This window comes from Apteryx rowi, unplaced genomic scaffold (assembly GCF_003343035.1).
Source record: "Apteryx rowi isolate R43461 unplaced genomic scaffold, aptRow1 scaffold_150, whole genome shotgun sequence".
Classification (NCBI taxonomy): domain Eukaryota; kingdom Metazoa; phylum Chordata; class Aves; order Apterygiformes; family Apterygidae; genus Apteryx; species Apteryx rowi.
The window spans coordinates 1,472,128-1,492,809 of NW_020447753.1; the positions used below are offsets into that span (position 1 = coordinate 1,472,128).

The 20,682-nt window shown below is 37.8% G+C and overlaps 1 protein-coding gene across 2 annotated transcripts in view; it reads left to right on the plus strand.

The window, feature by feature from the left end:
• Positions 1-20,190, plus strand: part of DGKH (diacylglycerol kinase eta) — a 74,707-nt gene extending 54,517 nt beyond the window's left edge. The window contains exons 20-29 of one of the 2 annotated variants that reach the window (XM_026058949.1): positions 851-958; positions 3,584-3,697; positions 3,987-4,121; positions 5,101-5,267; positions 7,122-7,227; positions 9,054-9,146; positions 11,869-11,988; positions 12,352-12,460; positions 13,843-13,973; positions 20,101-20,190. In XM_026058949.1, the coding sequence (XP_025914734.1) occupies positions 851-958; positions 3,584-3,697; positions 3,987-4,121; positions 5,101-5,267; positions 7,122-7,227; positions 9,054-9,146; positions 11,869-11,988; positions 12,352-12,460; positions 13,843-13,973; positions 20,101-20,190 (1,173 nt within the window). The remainder of the gene's footprint in view (positions 1-850; positions 959-3,583; positions 3,698-3,986; positions 4,122-5,100; positions 5,268-7,121; positions 7,228-9,053; positions 9,147-11,868; positions 11,989-12,351; positions 12,461-13,842; positions 13,974-20,100) is intronic. The other variant, XM_026058950.1, reaches the window with a different exon arrangement.
• The last annotated feature ends 492 nt before the right edge of the window (positions 20,191-20,682 follow it).

Below are 20,682 nucleotides of genomic sequence, written 5' to 3' on the forward strand. Positions count from 1 at the left end.
AGTAGTGTGAGATTGATTATGTATGGTTTTTGCATGGTATGTATGGTGACATACATGTATGTTTATACAGTATGTTTGTACGTATGGCTATGTGCGATCACGTTGAGTAGCACTTGAAGTTGCTTATGTTTTTTGGAGGACCAAAGAGGGACTGAAAGGCAAGAGGTCATAGAACTTACCTCTTGCCTGCAAAATCAACAACTTCCAACCACAGCCAGAGTAACAACAGTGGGTTCAGTTCTGGATTTGCCTCTGTACTTTTGGGAGGAGAGTGAGTTATTTTTACATGAAGCCAAGTATACAAGTGCTAACAAAATAAATATTTAACTCCATGTTTGTGGCTGTGCCAGAAACATTCTTGGGTTTAGGACTTTTTTTTTCTTCAACTTAATGGACTTACCTAAATAACAAATGTATTGCAATTTTGGGAATGCAGCTATAAGATGGGAGTCTAATTATTCAATGGGTAAATGAGACTTTTTGTAATGTCCATGGTCATCTGTTTAAACTCAGTGATATAGTTTTTCTCATTGCAAAAAGATTCCTAATGCTTGATAGATAGCACACGAGAAATTTCACAATAAGGGATGTGAAAATGTTTCTCTGAAGAGATATCTAACACCTCTGCTCTAGGTACTAGTGTTTTTTCAACTCTAAAATTGGTGCTGAGCTTGAGAAGAAGAGGCTTGTATCTGAGCTGCCTCACAGTGTAGGTGGAATGAGCTTGTGTCAACGTATTAATGACTGTCCTCCCCTGCTGGCTCCGTTGAAGCTTCATATATTAAAAATGGTTGATTACTTTTATCGTGCTACTTATCTTACATACTGAATGAGCTTTTATCCATTACAGTGTGACGGACAGTACATCCCCCTTCCAAGTCTGCAGGGTATAGCTGTGCTAAACATTCCCAGCTACGCTGGTGGGACTAACTTCTGGGGTGGAACCAAAGAAGATGATGTGAGTAGCACTAAAGAAAAGTAACCTTATGAGCAGAACCAGCAATTAATTCCATGTGCTGCTGTTCTCATTTAATTTTAGTAGTACTAGCATATAGTATGGATAACAACTCTTACTCAGGACTCTTACTGTTTGAGTTTAAACTGTGAGGTCTCAATCAAAATATGGCGCTTTTTTTTTTGGCATTAAACTATCACTCAGAACTCTACTTCAAATTAGATTGTGGTTCTAATGTGTATTGATATAGATATAGATATATCTATTTATATATATGTATGCTTATATGTATATATACACACACCACACAAAAAAATTTAAACAAGTTTTGATGTCCTTTTCTTATTTTTATTATATGTCAGAGCGTGGCAGCTATGTTTGTATTTGGCTAGGGATATCTAACATTTTGATATTCTCCATGTTTGCATTCATAGCTTGAATGCATCTCTCGTGTCTGCCCAGCTCCTGTTCAGGTGTTTATTTTTCTCCCTGGGCCCCCTCACTGAGAGAGAGAGAGAGAGAGAGAGAGAGAGAGAGAGAGAAGATCCGTCCTAGCTGTCATAGTGGTATACAGCAAACGTATATTTCTTGGAGCAGTTTTACTGATACTGTTAGTCTTCTGGTGATCAGATGTGCCAGCAAAGTGACGTGTTTGTTCTGGACAAAGTTAGGTGCATAACTCGCTGCTTTAGTGCAATTTGGAGCGACTGATCGTCAGAGATGATGACAGTCTGAAATGCTGCGGATTCTGCTTATCTGGACAGAAGAAAGTGGTTGCCTGCAGCTATTTCTGAGATATTATCGGTGAGGCAAGCAGGATAGCCCCACACTGACTGAGTTGAGCTGGGCTTGTTTAAGCATGCTTTTCTGGTCTGAAAAAGACAGGCTGGAAACATGACCTGTGATGAGATGCGCTAAGGAAGGAGGGAATTATTTCTTGAATGTTGATACTTACAGATTTGTTTGTCTTTGTTAAAAAAAAAAAAAACAAAAAAAACCCCCAAAAACAGTTGTTTTATCAGCAAAGATGTTTTACTTGTGGAGAGACACAGAAGACTGGGTTGTGGTTTGCCCTTCCTCTTGCTAAAATGGAAGCAAAAAATAAATGAGCTTTTGCAATCACTTTTTCTTAACCCTGGCTGAGCTGGCCATGTAGATGTCAGTTACACTTATTAAAATACTGTTTGGAGAAAAAAGCTGTAGAGCTTTAAAATGCATAAACTGGATCAAGAGCTATCCATACCTTTTTACCTTGGAATAACAGAATCACCATCTTTGCTTTTTTCAAGATAATCATATCTGGTAAACAAAAAAATCTAGAGAGAGTGAGAAAATTTTGCTTCAAAACACTCTAGACCAAGTTAAATTGTGCTTTTGTTCTTTGACACTGGTCTGTCAAAGACTTATCTGTGCAAACCTGGGATGCTGTGGGGACCAGGGCCACCTGGATGTGGTACTAATCTATGGCAACTGTGCTGTGCAGTTCCTTCCCTGAGAACCAGCCCCTCCTCGGTTTCCTGGCCAAAGCCACCACTCACTACACTGGGCTTAAGGGCTCCTGCTGGCTCAAGGGACAATGAGGACCRAAGATCCTCACCCTCTTCCCCATCCTCTCCCTATTTCCCTGAACCATTGCTGCAGCTGCTATCTAGATTACACCGTCCTGGGTCTTCACCCTCTTATTCTTCACCCCCAGGAAGTCCTCTCTCAGGGCACTCCTGGACAGGCTCTGACTACTTGCAGCTTTTGGACTCCTTTCATGGACTCTGCCCATGGTGTCCCTTGAGGTAGTCTGAGCACCGCTACCCTTTCAACTCTTACTGGAGTGACTTCTCCTGCTGATTTTTCTCCCTCATTGCTCCCTTTTCCATATCAGGATGAAAAGGTCAAGCTTCAAGTGACTTTAGGGCTTATGGTATCTACTGCCGGGCCCTTGCGCCAGTCAAACTCCATCCTAAGACTTCCCCAGGGCATGGCTAAATTCCCCTGCAGGACACCAGGTGGCAATGGCATGTCGCGTGCTTTTCGTGAGCTCACAGAAATCCAAAGTCTTGGCTGGATGAGGACATTTGTTCTGTACAAAAGCAATTTTCATATTTACAGCAGATAATTTGATGCAGYACAAACAAGATTCTCTTCAGTATTAAAGCACCAATTAATAATGCAGACTGTGGACTCTGATGTTGGTTTCCAGAGAATTAGAATGTAGGAAGAGAAGCATTTCTAAGAAGAAAAAAGCAACATTACTTTTCTTAAGAACCTCTTACGTATTAAGTGCTTTGACGAAGTGGAGATTTGAATAGTCCTTTCATCTTGTTTTGAAAAACATATCCTAGTCTTCATACTGAAATATGCCATCTAAGGATATTATACCTGGTCATTCAGATATTCAAAATGCTATTATTATTGCCCTTTTAAGATAACATTTATCTACAATCTACAGTATCGCACTCCTATGACTTTTGAGAGACAGTATAATTATTCTACACTAAATAAATTAGAGTATTTAAGTGTCGAAAGTGAATCTGGAGTTGAACCTACAGAAAAGAAGACTGAATTCATGTTTCATTTAACATACGAGCTAAGCAATAGGTTTACCATCAAAAATGGATTTTTTTTTTCTTTCAGATATTTGGGGCCCCATCATTTGATGATAAAATCTTAGAAGTTGTTGCAGTATTTGGCAGCATGCAGATGGCAGTTTCAAGAGTCATCAAACTGCAGCACCACAGGATAGCTCAGGTTTGTTTCTCGTTTGAAAGCACGCAACATAGTTGGCAGCAGTTCAGGATGCTGGAGAGCAGTCGTACTCTAGATGACCACTGCCCTATGCATTAATAAAGCGTTGACGTTGTTTTAATTTTAGCGGCTAACAAATTGTCTTGCATGATGAACAAACTATAAAAGTGCTTCATCCTTGAGACAAACCTGGAGGGAAGCCACAGCTCCTAGTAATCAACATATTTCAGGTGGACTGTCAGTTTCGTTAATATTTATTGCTCTGTAAAATAACATGTTTGTTCTTTTCCAGTGTCGGTCAGTAAAGATCACCATACTTGGCGATGAAGGGGTTCCAGTGCAAGTCGATGGAGAGGCGTGGATCCAGCCCCCCGGTGTTATTAAAATTATACATAAAAACAGAGCTCAGATGCTAACACGAGACAGAGTATGTTGCAGAAAGTGTGTTATGAAATACCTTTATTAATGTTGCTTTCTGTAGTAATTTGGTTCAATTGTAACATGCAAAAACAAAGCTTATAAAATAACTTTTATAACTTTAAATAATTTATATAATTATTTATAATTATATAATTTATATAATAAGCCTAGCAGAGAATTGTTCATTCATATAAATGACTCAGGCCTTTGTTAACTTTTATCGGTTTGATTAATGCTATTCCTATATTCTTATTAATATACTAAGATGAATAACAGTCAAAACTTGATATGTTTTTTCTTTGAGGCACAGTCACATATGGGAGGTTTTAGCACAATTGCAGAAGTGGCAAAGTTTTAAAATCTCCATTTTTCAGAATATCAACTTGCAGATTTTTGTCCCCTGTCTCTGCCCTACTAGTCCTTYCTCTTCCCCATGACGCAGCCTCAAAAAGAGGAGACACAAGCAGAATCTCGTCACACGGCCACTGGAGAGGTCATGCTTCTTTAGGACAATGGCATAAAAGGCTTAACTGTCCCTCAGTTCTCTGTCTGCTAACTGGCTGTTGAATTTACTCTGGAATTAATAGCATTTGAACTACTTGTTTATTAAATTTGTTACGTTTTTTTACCTTTTTTTTTAAGGTTTGAACCTTGTAGTACTTTCAGATTTGGAACTTCCTATCCTCGCAAAATATGCCTATAGTATTGTCTTTGTGTTCATATAGTTTTGAAAAGATGTTTATTGAGGATAAGGGGGAGAGAGACAGCTTTCAGAAGTGACCTATTCTGTATATTAAGTTTAAAAAAAAGAAATACCATTTCATTATGTATAGCGCTTGTATTATATATGTAAGATTGTGTGCAATTCCACATGCGTTTATATGCATACACACACACACACACACACACACATATTTATATATATATAAAAATATAAGTAAATACTGAAAGTGCTGTGAACTGAATGTATAATTCATTTTGACTAGGCTTTTGAAAATACCCTGAAGTCTTGGGAAGACAAACAGAAGTATGATTCCTGCAAACCTGTCATTCGATCTCCCTTGTACCCTCAACAGGCTGTTGAGTTGGCTACAGAAGAGGAAGTTGCACAGATCCAGCTGTGCTCGCAAGCTGCAGAAGAACTTATTACCAGGTACAGTAAAATTAATAAGTTTGGGTTGGCAATCTATACACAAAGACTGAATTATTCATAGAAATGCRTATATAACCTTAAAAGGGTATATTTTCCTCATCTTCTGATTAATGTTCCACTCTATTAGTCTTTTGATTTTTTTGGATTTTGGATTTTTAAGGCTCAACTTGTTTATGTATGTAGCTGTTCAGATTTTTTTTCTAGTAAAAACTGCCTTTTTGAAGGAGTAATGGAAACAGAAAAACAAAGTTTTTTCCAGAGAGGTTTTTGTTTGAAACGTCTCATTTTATACAAAAGCATACATTAGAAAAAAAAAGACCTTAGAGGTCAACTTTATAAGTTAGAGCTGTGGATGTATCCATCTGACCTAGTAATGCCAGACTCCCCAGATAGTCAGTCATATTTCTAGATATTTCAAGATATTTCTAGAGCCCCTGTGCATTTGACCTCTTTTAGATGCACCCTTTACAAGAGATGCCTGTGCCCTAAAATTATCTATTTCTCTCMGTTGGTTATAACGGGAATCTTGAGGACTAGGTCAGGTATAGGCATGTGCATTGCTGATGTCTCATTGTGACAGATGAATCTCAGGTGTTTGCTGCTTGTTTTTCGTTTTTGTTTTTTTTCTGAGTATTTGAAATATTCTCCTGTTCCAGATTTGACCTGCCAAATCTTTTCTTCTGTTGACTTTTCTGTTCCACCATCACTGCTTCCTCTTCCTTTTTTATTTCTCCCTAAAGACTCGTAATTCACGTTGAAAAAAATGATGACCACTTTTCACTGACCCTTAAAGTTTTCTTAAAATATTGCAGAGACAGTTACAACACCAACATTCAAGGAGCTCAAATTGCCAAATAAACACTTTGTACCTTTATGTATTCATCCACTCATTTATTGTTATTGCAGTTTTCTATTTGATTGCTAACACTCAAAATCCTAACATCTCTGTAGCCCCGGACATCTCAGTAATTTACATTTGTTGAGGTGATAGTGAGCTGCTGCTGCAAAACTGATCCCACAACCTTGCTTATCTTCAAGAACTACTTTCTCCCTGAAATGCAAGTTTTTTTAATAAAGAGACTTTAATTTTCACAGAAAAAACTACTTTTTAAGAAAAGGTCTTTTTAAATCAAAACATTTTATAAAGCTTCTATTYGGTTTATCATCATGATGAATGTTCTTAAGCCTCAAAATTAATTCTTGGAGTGGCTGTTTAGTAGCACTAACAATATAAGAAAGGAATTGAAGAACTATGTATTGTCTTTATACTGTGGTGGTGACTTAAGTAGGCAAGGAAGAATGATTTAGGTTATAATTTACCCAAAATAAGGTTTAGCCAAGACACCTTAAAAACTTTACTGTTCTAAAGGTCCATTTATAATTGGACCTCTCATAACCTCAAGCTTTTGCAGCCAATTTTAATGTTGAATCTAAAGGCGTTCTTGAGCTTTTCATGATATGGTTTGTGTAACAGGTGTAATTTTTCTTAAATAACTTCACATAAGCTATCTTAATATAGTAGGGTTTTCCTTTAATGTTTATATGAATTAATAGCCCCACATTTTTGGTATAATTTTTGCATGGCAGTTTTGCTTTAAGAGAAATAAATGTGTCTCGGTATTTCATAACAATAATAAATCTTCTGTATTATGAATGTCATTTACATGAGGTGCTCTGTTGCTAAAAGAGATTCTTGTATTTGAACTTTTGTTATAAAGGACTATAGTTAGGACTCATTAAAGTGTTTTGTGAAACACATCTTTGTATATTTTCTCATCTGATGATATATTGTACTTTAAGAATTGCTCTGTAAATACAATAAGAAATATTTTTCTCTTTTTCGTATTTTTGTAGAATCTGTGAAGCAGCAAAAGTACATGGCCTCTTGGAACAGGAGCTTGCTCATGCTGTCAATGCATGTTCGCATGCATTAAATAAAGCCAACCCAAGGTTTCCTGAGGTAAAGGAATAACAGAGATTTCCTTATAAGTAAATAAACTGCACCATCTGTTTGCCTAAGGTTGTGACACAGGAGCTATTCTGTACTCCGTGTCCCCATACTATACCAAATAGGATGATAATTCTTGAAGTTTTTGATAACCAAGATTCCCAAATATATACACACACATGCTCAAATTTAAGTCAAGTTGCTTAATGGATGAATGGATGCTGTATCTTCTCCCCTTTTTGCCACTTAATCAAAGGTGGAGGTAAAGGGAAAGTTACTTCCAATTCTGAAGGTGCTACTCTCTGTAGCAGCAGGAAGTCTCAGCTCTTTGCAGGCTTATGGAAACATCTTGTAGCTGATGAATGTGGCAGAGCTCATGCTCCATGATTCTGAAATTTATTAATAATACCAGGAATGGGAGTTAGGAGAACCGCGTTTGTACTGAAGAGGCACAAGAGTCTTCTCCTGATCTTAGACAGTGTGACATCTGAGAAGGCAAAAGATGCAGTTTCTGCATTCACTCCATGTCCTCCCCCGATGATGTTGCCTTTTTTGATGGCTGGAGATTAGAATGGGACATTAACGATAGTGAAAATGCAAAGTTTCTGTTTTTTGTTAAGGGGGGAGCACACAGCCAAAAGGGAGATACAGAGTTTGGATCAGGGGCATGGTAAGAGTGTGTCTGTTGTCTCTTGGAAGCAATCAAGGACTTGCTCTGTCTGCAATGGAAGTGCCACAGCCTGGGATGCTCATCCTAAAGCGATGCACTAGTGCTTATTAAATCAAGTGTGGTGTACTAATGTAGCTCTGAGCACGAGTAAGCCAAACTCATATCAGCAAAGAGCAAATACAATAGGCAAAGTAGGCTCATATGTACTTGAAGACATATATAGACATATCCCCAGAGTGGAGACATGACAAAGCTGAACAAATGCTGTAACTGCATATATACCGTATATATTACACATATGTATATGTATGTATATACATGTCTCTCTCTCTCTCTCTCTCTCTCTCTCTCTCTCTCACACACACACACACACACACACACACATAAATAACAGGTCAATCAATGTGGATGCATTCATAACAAATTTTCACCTCCTTTTGTGCTTAGATGTTGGGCTGTAGTGCTACCCAGAGAAATGTAAAGTAGGGGAAAACTGAGTTTGATGATTTCTSTCTTTACACTAGACAATCTGGGTGTTTTCAGAGGCTGGACCCAGATGATAAATTGGGTAGAGTCTGTCTGTGTAGTTTTATCTAACCTAAATTTACCCAGTCACTCATCGCTATGGTAAATATGCTAGCTAACCCTTTCTTCTTAGACTACATCTAGCAGTTTACTTCTGCTAGGGATAATGTGAACAATTCAGATGGACAATCTTGTTAAATGAGGCCTACAGCATTTCTGCTGGCCTTTGCCAGCTATAAATATCATGGGTCCATCTCACAGGTGTCTGGTTGCATGATCTTCAGGGTCATATCAGGTCATATTAAACAAAGTTGAGGAAAAGACAATAAATAAATAGTACATTTTCCTTTTCCAGTCTTAGTGCTGCAACAGACTAAAAGGGAGTGTTATGTCCCCAGATAAGCAGGTGAGATATCCTAACACACAGTCAGGTCTAGGTTTATCTAAGAATACAGATTTCAGCTTGTGAATTGTGCTTTATGGTGGTTGTCTTTTGTTTGAGTGGATTGGCTTGTCAGTATAGAGCTAAATTGACATATTTCTCCTAGGACAGGGTCCTTCAGCTGTGTACTATAAGCCCAGAGTACTTTTGCTAGTCCAACATGCATTCCTTCAAATGATTGTTATCCTTCTTATTCCCCAGAGTCTTACCAGAAACACTGCCATGGAGATAGCTGTCAACGTGAAGGCCCTGCATAATGAAACTGAATCTCTGCTAGTAGGAAGAGTTCCTTTGGTAAGGTGACAAAATACTTGTTTTTATTCCTTCACTGATACTAGAAGTGATTTGTTCTTTGCACACTGCACTGATTTAAAAGATCAACGCAGAATTTATGACATGCTATTGCAGCTCTGTAAGGCCGATCAGAGGATATTACACTGCATTGGTAGCTTGAACTGGAATGAGTTATGAATTGTTGTCCTAGGCTGGCAGCCATCTCACCTCACTTCAGATGTCTGAGAGCTCATTGCCTGGGCTCTTCTTTTTAATGGCCTGTGGAGAGAAATAAGTAAAGCTGCAGAGGGTGATTCACCCAGACCTGTCCTGGAGGCCTATCTTAAAGATAAATATCTTCTGGAGGTTTAGCATTTAAGGGAACCTTTGATGTTCCACTGCATATCTTCAGAGTTTAAAGAGAACCTGGCATGACTGGTTTATTAGAGAGAGTCATTCAGATTCATACATTCAACTTCTACACATCTAATTTGGGTGAGGAAATCTCACCCTTGTTCTAATACCTGGCAGGAGGTATCTTATAGCCGTTAATCGTTAAGTGCTCCTACATCTGATGACACTTGAAGTCTTTTGCATCTTCTCCCTTTGCTAGTGTTTCTGTATCTAAAATGGTGAAAGACTGCTTAAGAATTGTTGAACTTTGGATGTATAATCAGAAAATTCCTACATGTGACATCGTGAAGAGAAGAAAGATGTCAGGTTTTCTATGCTGGTCCAGTTTTGATATTAAAAAGATCCTCAGTAGGAACAGTTACATTTTCTTTGGATTCAGAAGCAAACTTATTATTAATTTACTGTTGATTTGAGTGTTATAATTACAAATTGATATCAATAGGAATGTTTTCATTTGGGTGAGTTAGAGTATGAAGCTTATGGTGCTGGTTCAGGTACCTTTTTACACCAGTGACAGATGGTACAAGTCCGTCCGAAAATACCCAAAAGTTAGTATGGTCTGAAGGCTTATGACTGCTGAAGCTCTAAAAGTAGTCGAAGGTTAGGCTCATATGATAAATTTTATGGAGTTTTAAAAAGGAAAGTTATTCATTAGATAATTTTGTCCAAGAAAAAGGAAAAATATCTGCTTTTTTTTTCCAGATTGCTATTACTAATCTCTCGTTTCAGACTTAATGGGGAATCAAAATAGAGAAATTTGTTTTAATTTTAAAATAGCTTCGGAAGAGGAATTAGAAGAAAAGGTTTGAGCTGGTGATTCAATACTAGGACAAGTATGACTTATCAAGACAGTCTAGAACATAATGTTATTATGAAAACCTTCCCACTGAAACACTACCTTTTCTACAGCCAGGTGTGATTGCATTGTTGAATTGGTCCCTTGATCAGACTCCAAAGCCTAATTTGATTTATTTGTGCATTTCTGATTCTTACATATTGCTCTTCTGTTTCTCATTATAGTCTGTGCAAATGTCTTTGTGAGTCTACATCAAACTCATTTTTTAATAACAAGGCTGTTAGAAGATATCTAGATTATCGTCCAGAGGTGTCCATTACACTCATTTGACATTATGCTTGTTTAGAACTGTATTTTAAAGTCACAATATCAAAATCTTTGTCCAGCACTAAAGATCAAAGATTCTCTTACAACTCTATTTTAGAAATATATTAGTTAGGATATAACTTCATTAGATCCTTTCAAAAGGATATTCTATACTGCTTTGGTACTACTTTTACCTGAAAGAGAGAAATGGGTGTTCAGATTGCTTTATTAGTGATTTCACGCGACTTGTTCTGGGATTCAACCGTTTGCCTCAAAATGCTGTTTCAGCAACCCCAGACAAAGACCCAAACTGCTTTCCTGTGGATCAGCTGCCTGCCTGTTCCCTTCTTCACAGGTTCGACTCTCACTGCAGACGCAAAACACAGTTTTCAGACCAGGGTTTTAAGGAAAACTGGCACCACCATGAGTTTCTCAAAATGTTGATAGAGCCAAATTCACATGGGTCAGGAAAGCCCAAGCTTTTTTACATTACCAACACTTTTTTTTCCTCTTTGCCCTTCCCTGAAGGCTCTCCCCCTCTGGGGCTGCCATATGTGACCCTCTTCCAGACCTTGTCCCCATTGCTGCCCCTGGCAGTGGTTGCTACCACTCCATGTCTCACCTATTCAGAAGGGGTAGCACAGACACTATCACTGAAAGGCCTTTGAGAATGGAGCATCTTAGGTAAGGCACAAGATCTATGTTTTCTTTCTTGACCGGAAGAGAGTTATCCATCATATGAAGAAATTTGCAAATGATAACTTGGGCTTTGTCATACTACCATCTATTCAAGTTTTTTCACTGCTTTTCACGCAAAGATTTTCCAGGCCGTTGTTCTTCTAGTGAGTTTTTATCTCTTTTGTGCTGGAAGTTCCCATTTCTAATGTTGTGTTCTAGTAGCAATGTTATCAGATAACTTTTGGTGCATGAAGAGTCAGAAGTGTGGTGAATGATGACAGTGATTGACAGCTAGGTCCAGCTGGTCCACACCCAAAATTTCAGCTGTATCAGTCATCCCTTTGTGGCTGGGACCATACTAAATGTAGTGTCAGAGTGGTTTGATGCATCTTTGAAGGAAGATTTAATTTGGTAAGATTATTTGTTTTCACTGTTTGTATATATTCACTGCAAACTAGTCATCTATTTCTGTGGTAACAATGCCTCTAGGTTAAATGTTATAGGTTAAGAATACTACTAATATTATTTTTCTGATCTCTTTATAAACAGCAGTTAGAAGCTCCCCATGAAGAGCTGTTGTCTGATGCTTTGCACAGTGTGGAAATAGAGCTGAGAAAACTTGCTGAGATTCCTTGGCTTTATTATGTTTTTCAAGCAAATGATGATGAGGTGAGTCTGATTACTTCCTGTTTCTAACTGAACTTAATTTTGTTTTAATAGGTGAAAATAAGTTAGAATCCCTCATAATCTGAATAGGCAATTTCAGTAATGATGCCGAATCCTTCTGTCTGCTGTGAGCAAGCTTTTAAGCTTAGGGCTTTTTCAGTTTTATTTCCTTTTCTGAATTTAAAGGTATTTAATGGTTATTTAATAAAAGAAACAAATAGAGAGCTAAATCCTGACATACTTCTTTACAGAAGAAAAATTTGGTCTTAGTCTTTGAGATTAGCTATGGATTACCTTCTCAAGTACAGAATTTAACCTTGTTGCTTTCAGTTAATTAAAGGTAACTATGTCTGTCCTTTCATGTAGGATCCCCCTCTGGATTATGCTAAGAGAAACAACAGAAGTACAGTGTTTCGCATAGTGCCAAAGTTTAAAAAAGAAAAAGTCCAGAAGCATAAGACCAGCCCTCAGCCTGGTATGTGTTTTGACATTGCAAGAAAAATAGCATTTGGGGAAAATGTGATTTTATGTGTTTGTAAGAGCTGAAGTAATGTACTCTACCTATGAGTAAAGTCCTGACCCAGTCAAAGTGAAAGGCAACTGAACTGACGTCTTCATTAAGAGGAACATTTCTTTCAGTGCATTTAGAAAGCATGATTCAGTAGGACCCCAAGACTTCCAGGTGAACCAAAGAAATACTGCAAAGATTCATATAATTGCTATTTCATCAGGAAACAGGACCTGGGTCTTGGCTGGTGGTTAAATTTAATTAACTCAGAGCAACACAAGCCATACGTGAACACATTGTTTCCCTGTGAAACTCCAGCTCGTGTTTTTCAGATTAGTTTGAGAAGCTGTGCAATAGGTTTTATCACACTGGTTTAATTAACCAGCTATCCTTAAATTTCAGATGAGTTTTAGGGTTAGTTAGACAAATCAAACGAAAAGCCACAGTAGTCAATACTGATCTCTTAATCAGTAGAACTTGAACAAACTCCACTCTCCTCTCTTCCCTTTGTTATCTGTGAACTTACTTCCTTMAGATTACATCCAAGGACCATGGTCCTAAAACTGTTTCCACATCTTGGTCTTTTTAATGGGCAATAGGTCGAAATCTGCAAAATCTTGCAGTTGTTGATTAGATTTCAGATTAGACTTCAGATTTCACTTCATTGTGAATATAACCAGTGTTGAATGGAGTTGCAAAATTGTAGCAATTGTTAGCATAACTCTATTGTCTTTCAATAAGCGTGGTCTTACTCGAACTAATGTGGGCAACTAACCTTAGAGAACAATGTTTTGCAGAGAGCTTATTAATAGCCTGTGTAACACAGTAGCTTAAAGAATACTTGTTACATTAATTAAGAATACTAGAAATTTTCAATTAAAAATGGACTTGCTTGCTGCCATTGCTATATCTGAGGTATGGTTTATATATTAATTTTACATGTTAATTAGTTTTTGAAGGCTTCTCCTTCCCCTGGATGACTACTAATAAATTAATGGTATAAGGAAGAACAACTTTAGCCTTTGCGTCACTGATCCTAAGATGATTTGATGTGAATTTGTGGGACATGAGGTTTTAAGGGCTTTATTGAAGAAASTGGAGTAAAGCTGAAAGCATGGCTGCAAAGCAAAGAACCCCAACTTTGTTTAGATACTTTCTCATGTTAATTGCTAACCTATAACCTGCATGTAAAAGGAAATTGTCAGGTTTTTGTGGAAATGACATCTCTAACCTTTCCCTTTGCTAGCACGGCAATTCTTCTCTGTTTTCCACTCTCTTTGGCCTAACCTTTGCTTGTAATGCATTTGAGCATGTAGAAATTAAGGGGGTTTTGCTCTTAACTTTGGTAGTTCAAAAATGGGGCACAGATGAAGTTGCTGCTTGGCTGGATCTGCTCAGTTTGGGAGAGTACAAAGAAATCTTCATCAGCCATGACATCCGAGGCTCTGAGCTTTTACATCTGGAAAGGCGAGATCTTAAGGTATTTCCTTTGTGCTACTTTTCTGCTATTGACCATTTTCTTTGACAAAACAACAACCAACTTTTCTTCTTTCCCTGCACTTGTTATGTGCTTGTAGCTTGGCTTACACTGTGCAAACATGCAATAAACTAATATGCTCTGTCCTCTGGCCTGAATTTCTTAAATGCTGAATTGTACTTGCAGCCAAGAATATCTGTGATATCAGAAATTTCCTTTTCTTGCACTTGATATAGAATGATAGCACAATAATTTATGGCAGAAGGCACAGGAAAAGCTCTTTTGATATCTTACTGACATCAGTGTAATACATTGTTATCTTCAAAAGTCACTGTTTCACCTAGACTCATTAAACAGGATCAGTGTGGATCAGTTTATCAAGCTGGTGGAAATAATTTTGTGAATATATCTACTGCAGGGTCAACAGCTAAAAATTCATTGAGGTGATTTACTGTAGTACTACACTTGGATAGTTAGTGTGAGAAAGAAAAGCCAGCTTAATAAATTGCAGCATTGGACCTAGATGGCATTGGCGTTTGTGTGTCAAAACAGACTTTCTCAGTAGTTGTTTTCATCCATGACAAACCTCTGCCTGATTTTAGCTGTATAGATTATTTTTTTTTAAAGCACTTTCTTTTGTCTTTTTGGTTGTCTTGAAGAGTCTGAAACTTCCTTCCTCTGAGGTCAGATTGATAAGAACTAAGTTTTGCAGGGAGAAATGTTACCTAAAAGTCTGAGGCTGTTATCTGAGCTTGCTGTTTTTTCAGGAATCACTTAAGTGCATCCATTATATGTAATAGAGACTATATCTTTGGGGATTCATTACATGACTTTTTCCGGGAACCCAGTGGTAACGAGTTCTTGATAATGTGTTTGCAACTGCTTTTAGCATGTAAGATAGGAAGTAGGGTATTGTATAAATTGCAAACATTTACATTTAGAGTGCAAGTCATTGTTCTAGCCACAGTGCAGTAGCCTCCAGATATAGGCAATACTTTGATACAGATATGCCATTTTTCCTAAAATTTCTCATGTAGTTTGAAATCCTGACATTATAAGGTAGTGCTTTACATTGTGTGACTGTTACAGTAACATGTAGCTGATACAGATAGCTGTGTCTGATATGATGCATTTAGCTGTTGCGTATTATCGTACCCTTTGGTATTAGGTCCCATAAACTTCTTTCCAAGGATGTTAAGTGCTTTTCTTTCAGGATAGTATAGTCTTTCCATGCAAAAACTTAAAAATAGAAACCTGTCCAAGAAATCCACCACAATGTTCCAGTCATAGGTGTGTTAAGTTCCTATCCTGAATGGTCACTGAATAAATTTAAAACTTAAATGGGAAACTCAGCATCGTGCAATGCATAGTTTTGCTAAAAGAGTAAGAATTTCTCTCTCTCAAAAAAAGAATCAAGTTGACAAATTTGTTGAAATAAATGATAGTGGCAAGATCARTGTTTAACTAGGCATTGTCTCTGGCCTTAGATAGGTACCAATTTGTCTGCATGCCTGGAAGATTGACTGGCACTTCAACCAAGTAACTATCTGCAGCAGTGTATTCATCAACCTATTATCCCTGTTGCTCAGACAAATGCTGAATCAGTGCAAATAAAACACCATCACAAAGGGTAATGCCCTGAAATTTCTAAAGGTTTGTCTTGGATAGAGCCTACTGCGAGACAAACTTTTACTGTCCCCTCTCGCTAATGCTCTCTGGAAGCATTTATGCATGTTTTAAATTTCTATTTGTAGCTCGGCCAGGGGTTGCTGTATGTAAGCTGCAAAAAGGGTAGATCCCGTGCTAACAGGTGGCTGGCACTAGAGTTGTCCCGTCTGTTTGTTAGCGGAGCTGAAACCTTCCAAAGCAGTGCTGTTTGTAAGATCGGCCAGGCTTTTGGCCAGACATGGGTTGTGCTCTATGTAGCAGCGCTGAATCGAAATAGCCGAGTTTAGCACTTATCCTGCTCAATACGTATGGGGCATGATCTCTGCAGGCAGCCAATTAAGGATAGCTCAAGGCAGGCTGTGCTTTCCTGACCGGTGACCTGAATTGGTGTCAAGACATATAATGTGGTACCTGGGGAAACGAGGAACATGTCACAAGCTGCCCTGTTAATTTGTCCTCCGTTTGGCTGTTGAGATGTGCAGATGAGTCTTCAGTGCTTTTGTGAGCTATAGTCTGTCTGCAGCCTCTCCTTCAGTGCAACCGTTGTGCTTCCTAACAAGCTCAGTGGAACTGTCATTGATTCACAGCCTCTTAAGTCATGTGTGATGGATTTCCTTCCATTACCTTTCATATCTACACCAGGAAAAATAGTTGTCCATTTTAATTGAACCCCCTGGGCCCACCTTTCCTTCTGTGGTCAAAAATAGAGATGAAAAGCAGTAGGGATAAGGATTTGATGAACCTTTCCTTTCCCCCACATCACTGAAGTAGATCAATACCTTGACTGAAGAATTAGACTCCTATAGTTGTATTTCTGCATTGCTTGTGGATCTCATTCTCAGTTAGCTCAGTGGGTAGCAACTAGCAAATGGAGAACACCTCCACCTCGAACCAGACACCTCTTCATTCCTCCCCCCMCACACACACACAGTAATACCCCTTCTCCAGTCTCCTGTGCCTGACTTTATTTAAGGGCATCTTAGAATTGTACACCGATGTGATTTTATTTTCCTCAAGGTAAGGATGGGCAGTGAATTATGAAGTGTGCTGTAGAAGCTGGAGACAGAGGGCTCATCCTGATTCTTTTTTCTTTTTTCTTTTCTTTTCCCTAATTAACCTTCTTTTACAAGTAAGCTCATTGAAAACTAGACTCTTATTTTGCTGAAGTAAATGCTGGCACTTCTTAGCATTGACAGGCTTGTTCCTAAGCATGCAATTTAGTAGTAGTCGGAACTGCAACAGGTTTGATAGGGCTAGGTGGTACTTGCAGTTCTAATGTCTCCATAGCACTCCATGGAAATGTAGGGTTTTTTGCAGAAATGGTTACCACATCTCTTGACAGCTTTTAATGAGCAGTGAGAGTTAAGCTAAAGTCTGTGCCAAGAATTGTGGAATTTCATCTCTGTGTTTTGCAGAAGGATTTTTTTAAAAAGGACTTACAGAGAAAATTTTTTGTAAGRTTTGTTAGACTTTAGACATATTTGAAGTCTTTTGACACTGGCAATGTAAGTCAGGGAGATTTCTAATCTGGAAGATGTTAGTATTAAAGACTTTTTATAAAAATTGTTTAATAGTATTAGATTTTGACAAAATCTGTGGGGCAAACCTGGGATGAATGGTTTCTTGGCCAGGCGGATAGGGGGCAAATCACCATAATATATTGTAGATGAAGAACTCTTGAAAGCTGTTTCAAGGATTTTTATTAGCTTTTTTTTTTGCCCAGCTCTTTTTTTCTCTTTGAGAATGTTTTGAGCCTCATCTGTTGGAGTCCTAGAGATGGAAAAGAGGATGGGGAGAACATAAGGAGAGGTGATCCTGTAGTTTTAAGGCTGTAGCTGGGAAGGAGGGAGGACTCTTTCCTTGCTCAAACTCTGGCTAGACTTCTGTCTTCAAAACCATATTTTGATGAAATCAACTTTTTGTTATTTGATATCAGTTAAATAGGGACAGATTATACAGCTCATGATGTAACTAATGCATGCACTTTTGCAGATCTTCCTTTTGTGAATGATACACGATATGCTGCTGTTGCAAAATCTTTTCCTTTAAGATGAGAGAATTTCTGCAAACTTTCCTGCACCAGTAGTAAACTGAGAACACTCAGTAGTTTCTAGTATCAGGATTGTATAACTCTTAATAGACTGGTTTGGAGGAAATTACACAAGCATAAAAATTTAGACTTTATTTGGTCAGTTTTGTTTTTTCCCCTTAAGTGTGGCAGAATGTAATGAAAAATTGAGGTAAGACTTTTGAGACTTACTGTTTTGGTCTAAATTACAGTAACTTCAATTAGAATGAAAACAAAACTGAAGTCACCTCTGTAACATAGGCAGTGTTGGTGAGACTTTGTAAAAGCTGATGAAAAAGCGGCTAGATTTTCAGGAAATTTCTTAATATGATTCTTTCCTTTGTGATCTTTGAAGTCTAAAAATACCTCGCTATATTGCTTATCCAGCAGAAGTTCTACTCATGGAAAATGTTTCTTTTGAAGAATTTGGAAGTTCTTAACCTTTGACATGTGTGGCTTCTTGTGGTTTGGAAAGTATCCTATGGATTTTCCCTATGTAGAATTTCTTCCAGATAGCAACTGGGATATTTCAGAGAGTTGTGCGTATTTAAATTCATTGTAAATTTAAGTTTAGAATAAGAAAAAACATTCTCCAACTTTATAATGATAAAACTTGCTCTTGTTGTTGGATGCATTTAACAATTACTGCTTGCATATCAACTCTCTTAATTTAAAAATTTGTATTAAGCTTTTAAAAAATGAGATAATCATGTATTAGCTGTAACAAAATATAAAATGATGTGATGTGAAAAAAGTTTTTTCAGATAGGTTTATGAACAGCAGTAAATCGTCCTGAAAGTTTAGTTTTGGGCCTTCTACGAACACATCTTGAACTCTTTAATTTTGTGCCAAAGTACTGGAAAGGATGGTCACATGTTATAGTATTGCTAGTTTTCTGTCGAAGATATAAACAGGTTTTTTCCATCTTTCACCTAACCAGAATTCAAACTTGGCTCTCTGAAAATTAATCCACCTGTTAAATCTGTACTATGCTTCATTTATAATAAAATAATGAATTCATGCCCATCTTACCACCCCTTTCTTTCTTTGGAGAAATGCATAATGAATTGCATGCTAACACCTTTAAGTACTATACAGATTTTCTGAGGTTTCTGTGGATGTGGAAAGGTAGATACAGTCTTTTTTGTGCAAAGTATGTAGAGAATGTTATATACGGCTTTACTTTTTACTCTGCATGAAAATAATTATTTCAAGCTGTGTCATGTACTCCCTCACTTTAATGTGTTTGTAATGGCAAATTCTCCTATTAAAATGAAAGGGTTTGTATTTCAGAAGAATAGATAGTGAACTTTACTAAAAGATTTTTATTTAATCACAAACTATTTACATAAGGTTTATTCTACAAATAACTAATATTTGTGTGTGCCACTTATTTGACATCATTAACCAAGGATTTTAAAGAGTTTTTCAAAGCTGGTTTATACAGATAAGGGAAGCAGAGCTCCAGAGAACCAAGATGAAAATTTATTAGCACAGTTGGGGATCAGTAGCACAGCTGGGGATCCCATTCTGCTTCTCTGACCATTGGACTAGTAAAAATTGGAAAAAGATGCTGCTAAAGCTGTTGTTAATACTGAAAGAGGTTTGATGTAAAAATCTGTTGTCTACTATCAGTCATATGGAGAGGGGTCCCAGAAACCAGTATTAGAAACATTTTGGCTGATATTAATTGCTTTAGTGGTGGCTACAAAGAGATTTGCACTTATGCTTTTTCGTTTTCCTGTAGGATGTGACTGTCATGTCTCTCAGAATTTCTTTTCTAGCTCTCTAATCATCAAGCGTACCCATATAAGGAGACTTACCTTTATAGAATGAAAACAAATGCTTAACCTTATCTATTGTTCTCTGAAGGGAAGTTGTCCTACATGCCTGTACACATTACATCCACTTTCCCTTGAGAAACTGGGGATGTGTGCACTCATTGCTGAAAATAGACATCATAGGGCCACAAATCAAGTAACACTGCTGGACAGAAGGTCTAATCCATCACATCCTACCAAGCTGTTGATGGCTGTGTTAGAGAGGAGGGGGAGATTGTTCTTCTTCTCCAGAAATTGTGCAAAGCATTTATACTTAGTGGTCAAGCAAAAGATATGTTTTTGAGGGATACTGCAGYGCCTTGGATTGTGATTATTGCAGGTAAGTAATCTTCTCTCTGCAGGACAGAGAGAGATTCATTGTGTGCTGTAAGCTAATTTCTTGTTAGGCAATACTTGCTAGCACCCCAGAATCTTTTCCAGTTAATGTTAAGTTGATTGCAGTAAGCACATTTCTAGATATGTGTTGCATAGCTAGATCATAATCATTGCTGTTTTATTTATTTGGTAAATAAGCCTTCCTCTTTTTCTTTCTTTTTTTTTTTTATTTCTGTAGGACCTGGGGATAACGAAAGTGGGCCATATGAAGCGAATTCTCCAGGGAATTAAAGAGCTTGGCAAGAACACCCCTTTGTCTGAAGTGTAATTATGCTGCTGCCCTCCCTAGAGAGAGAGGGGAAGTTGCTGGAGAAGCAAAGCTGTTACATGCACTTAGCTGTCTTTGTAGTTTACTGTTCGGAAGAAAAAGCACTGGTGTGTTTGTACAGGCTAAAATCTCTGAATTCTTGTCCGGTGAAGAGCTTGCTTCAAGAGTATAAAAGGTTTTGTGCCAAAAAAAAGTAAAAGGTTCCATGAAGATGTTTTCTTGGTGTACAAACTTGACCAGTTTGGATAAGCACATCTGGGTAAATTGATTGGTATACAGTGAACTGCACTGACTGGAAAAATATAACTAAGAAATGATTGCTTTGCTTACATGCAGCTCAGTATGCCTCTCTTTACAATGCAGCAAGATATCAGTGTACAGCATGAGGTTATCTGGTCGTCCCGAGGCATAGCTGCCGTAACGCCTCCCATGCAGGGGACCGAGAGCTGGCTCTTCCGGGGTTGAACACGTGAGACTGGCAATGCCTCAGGT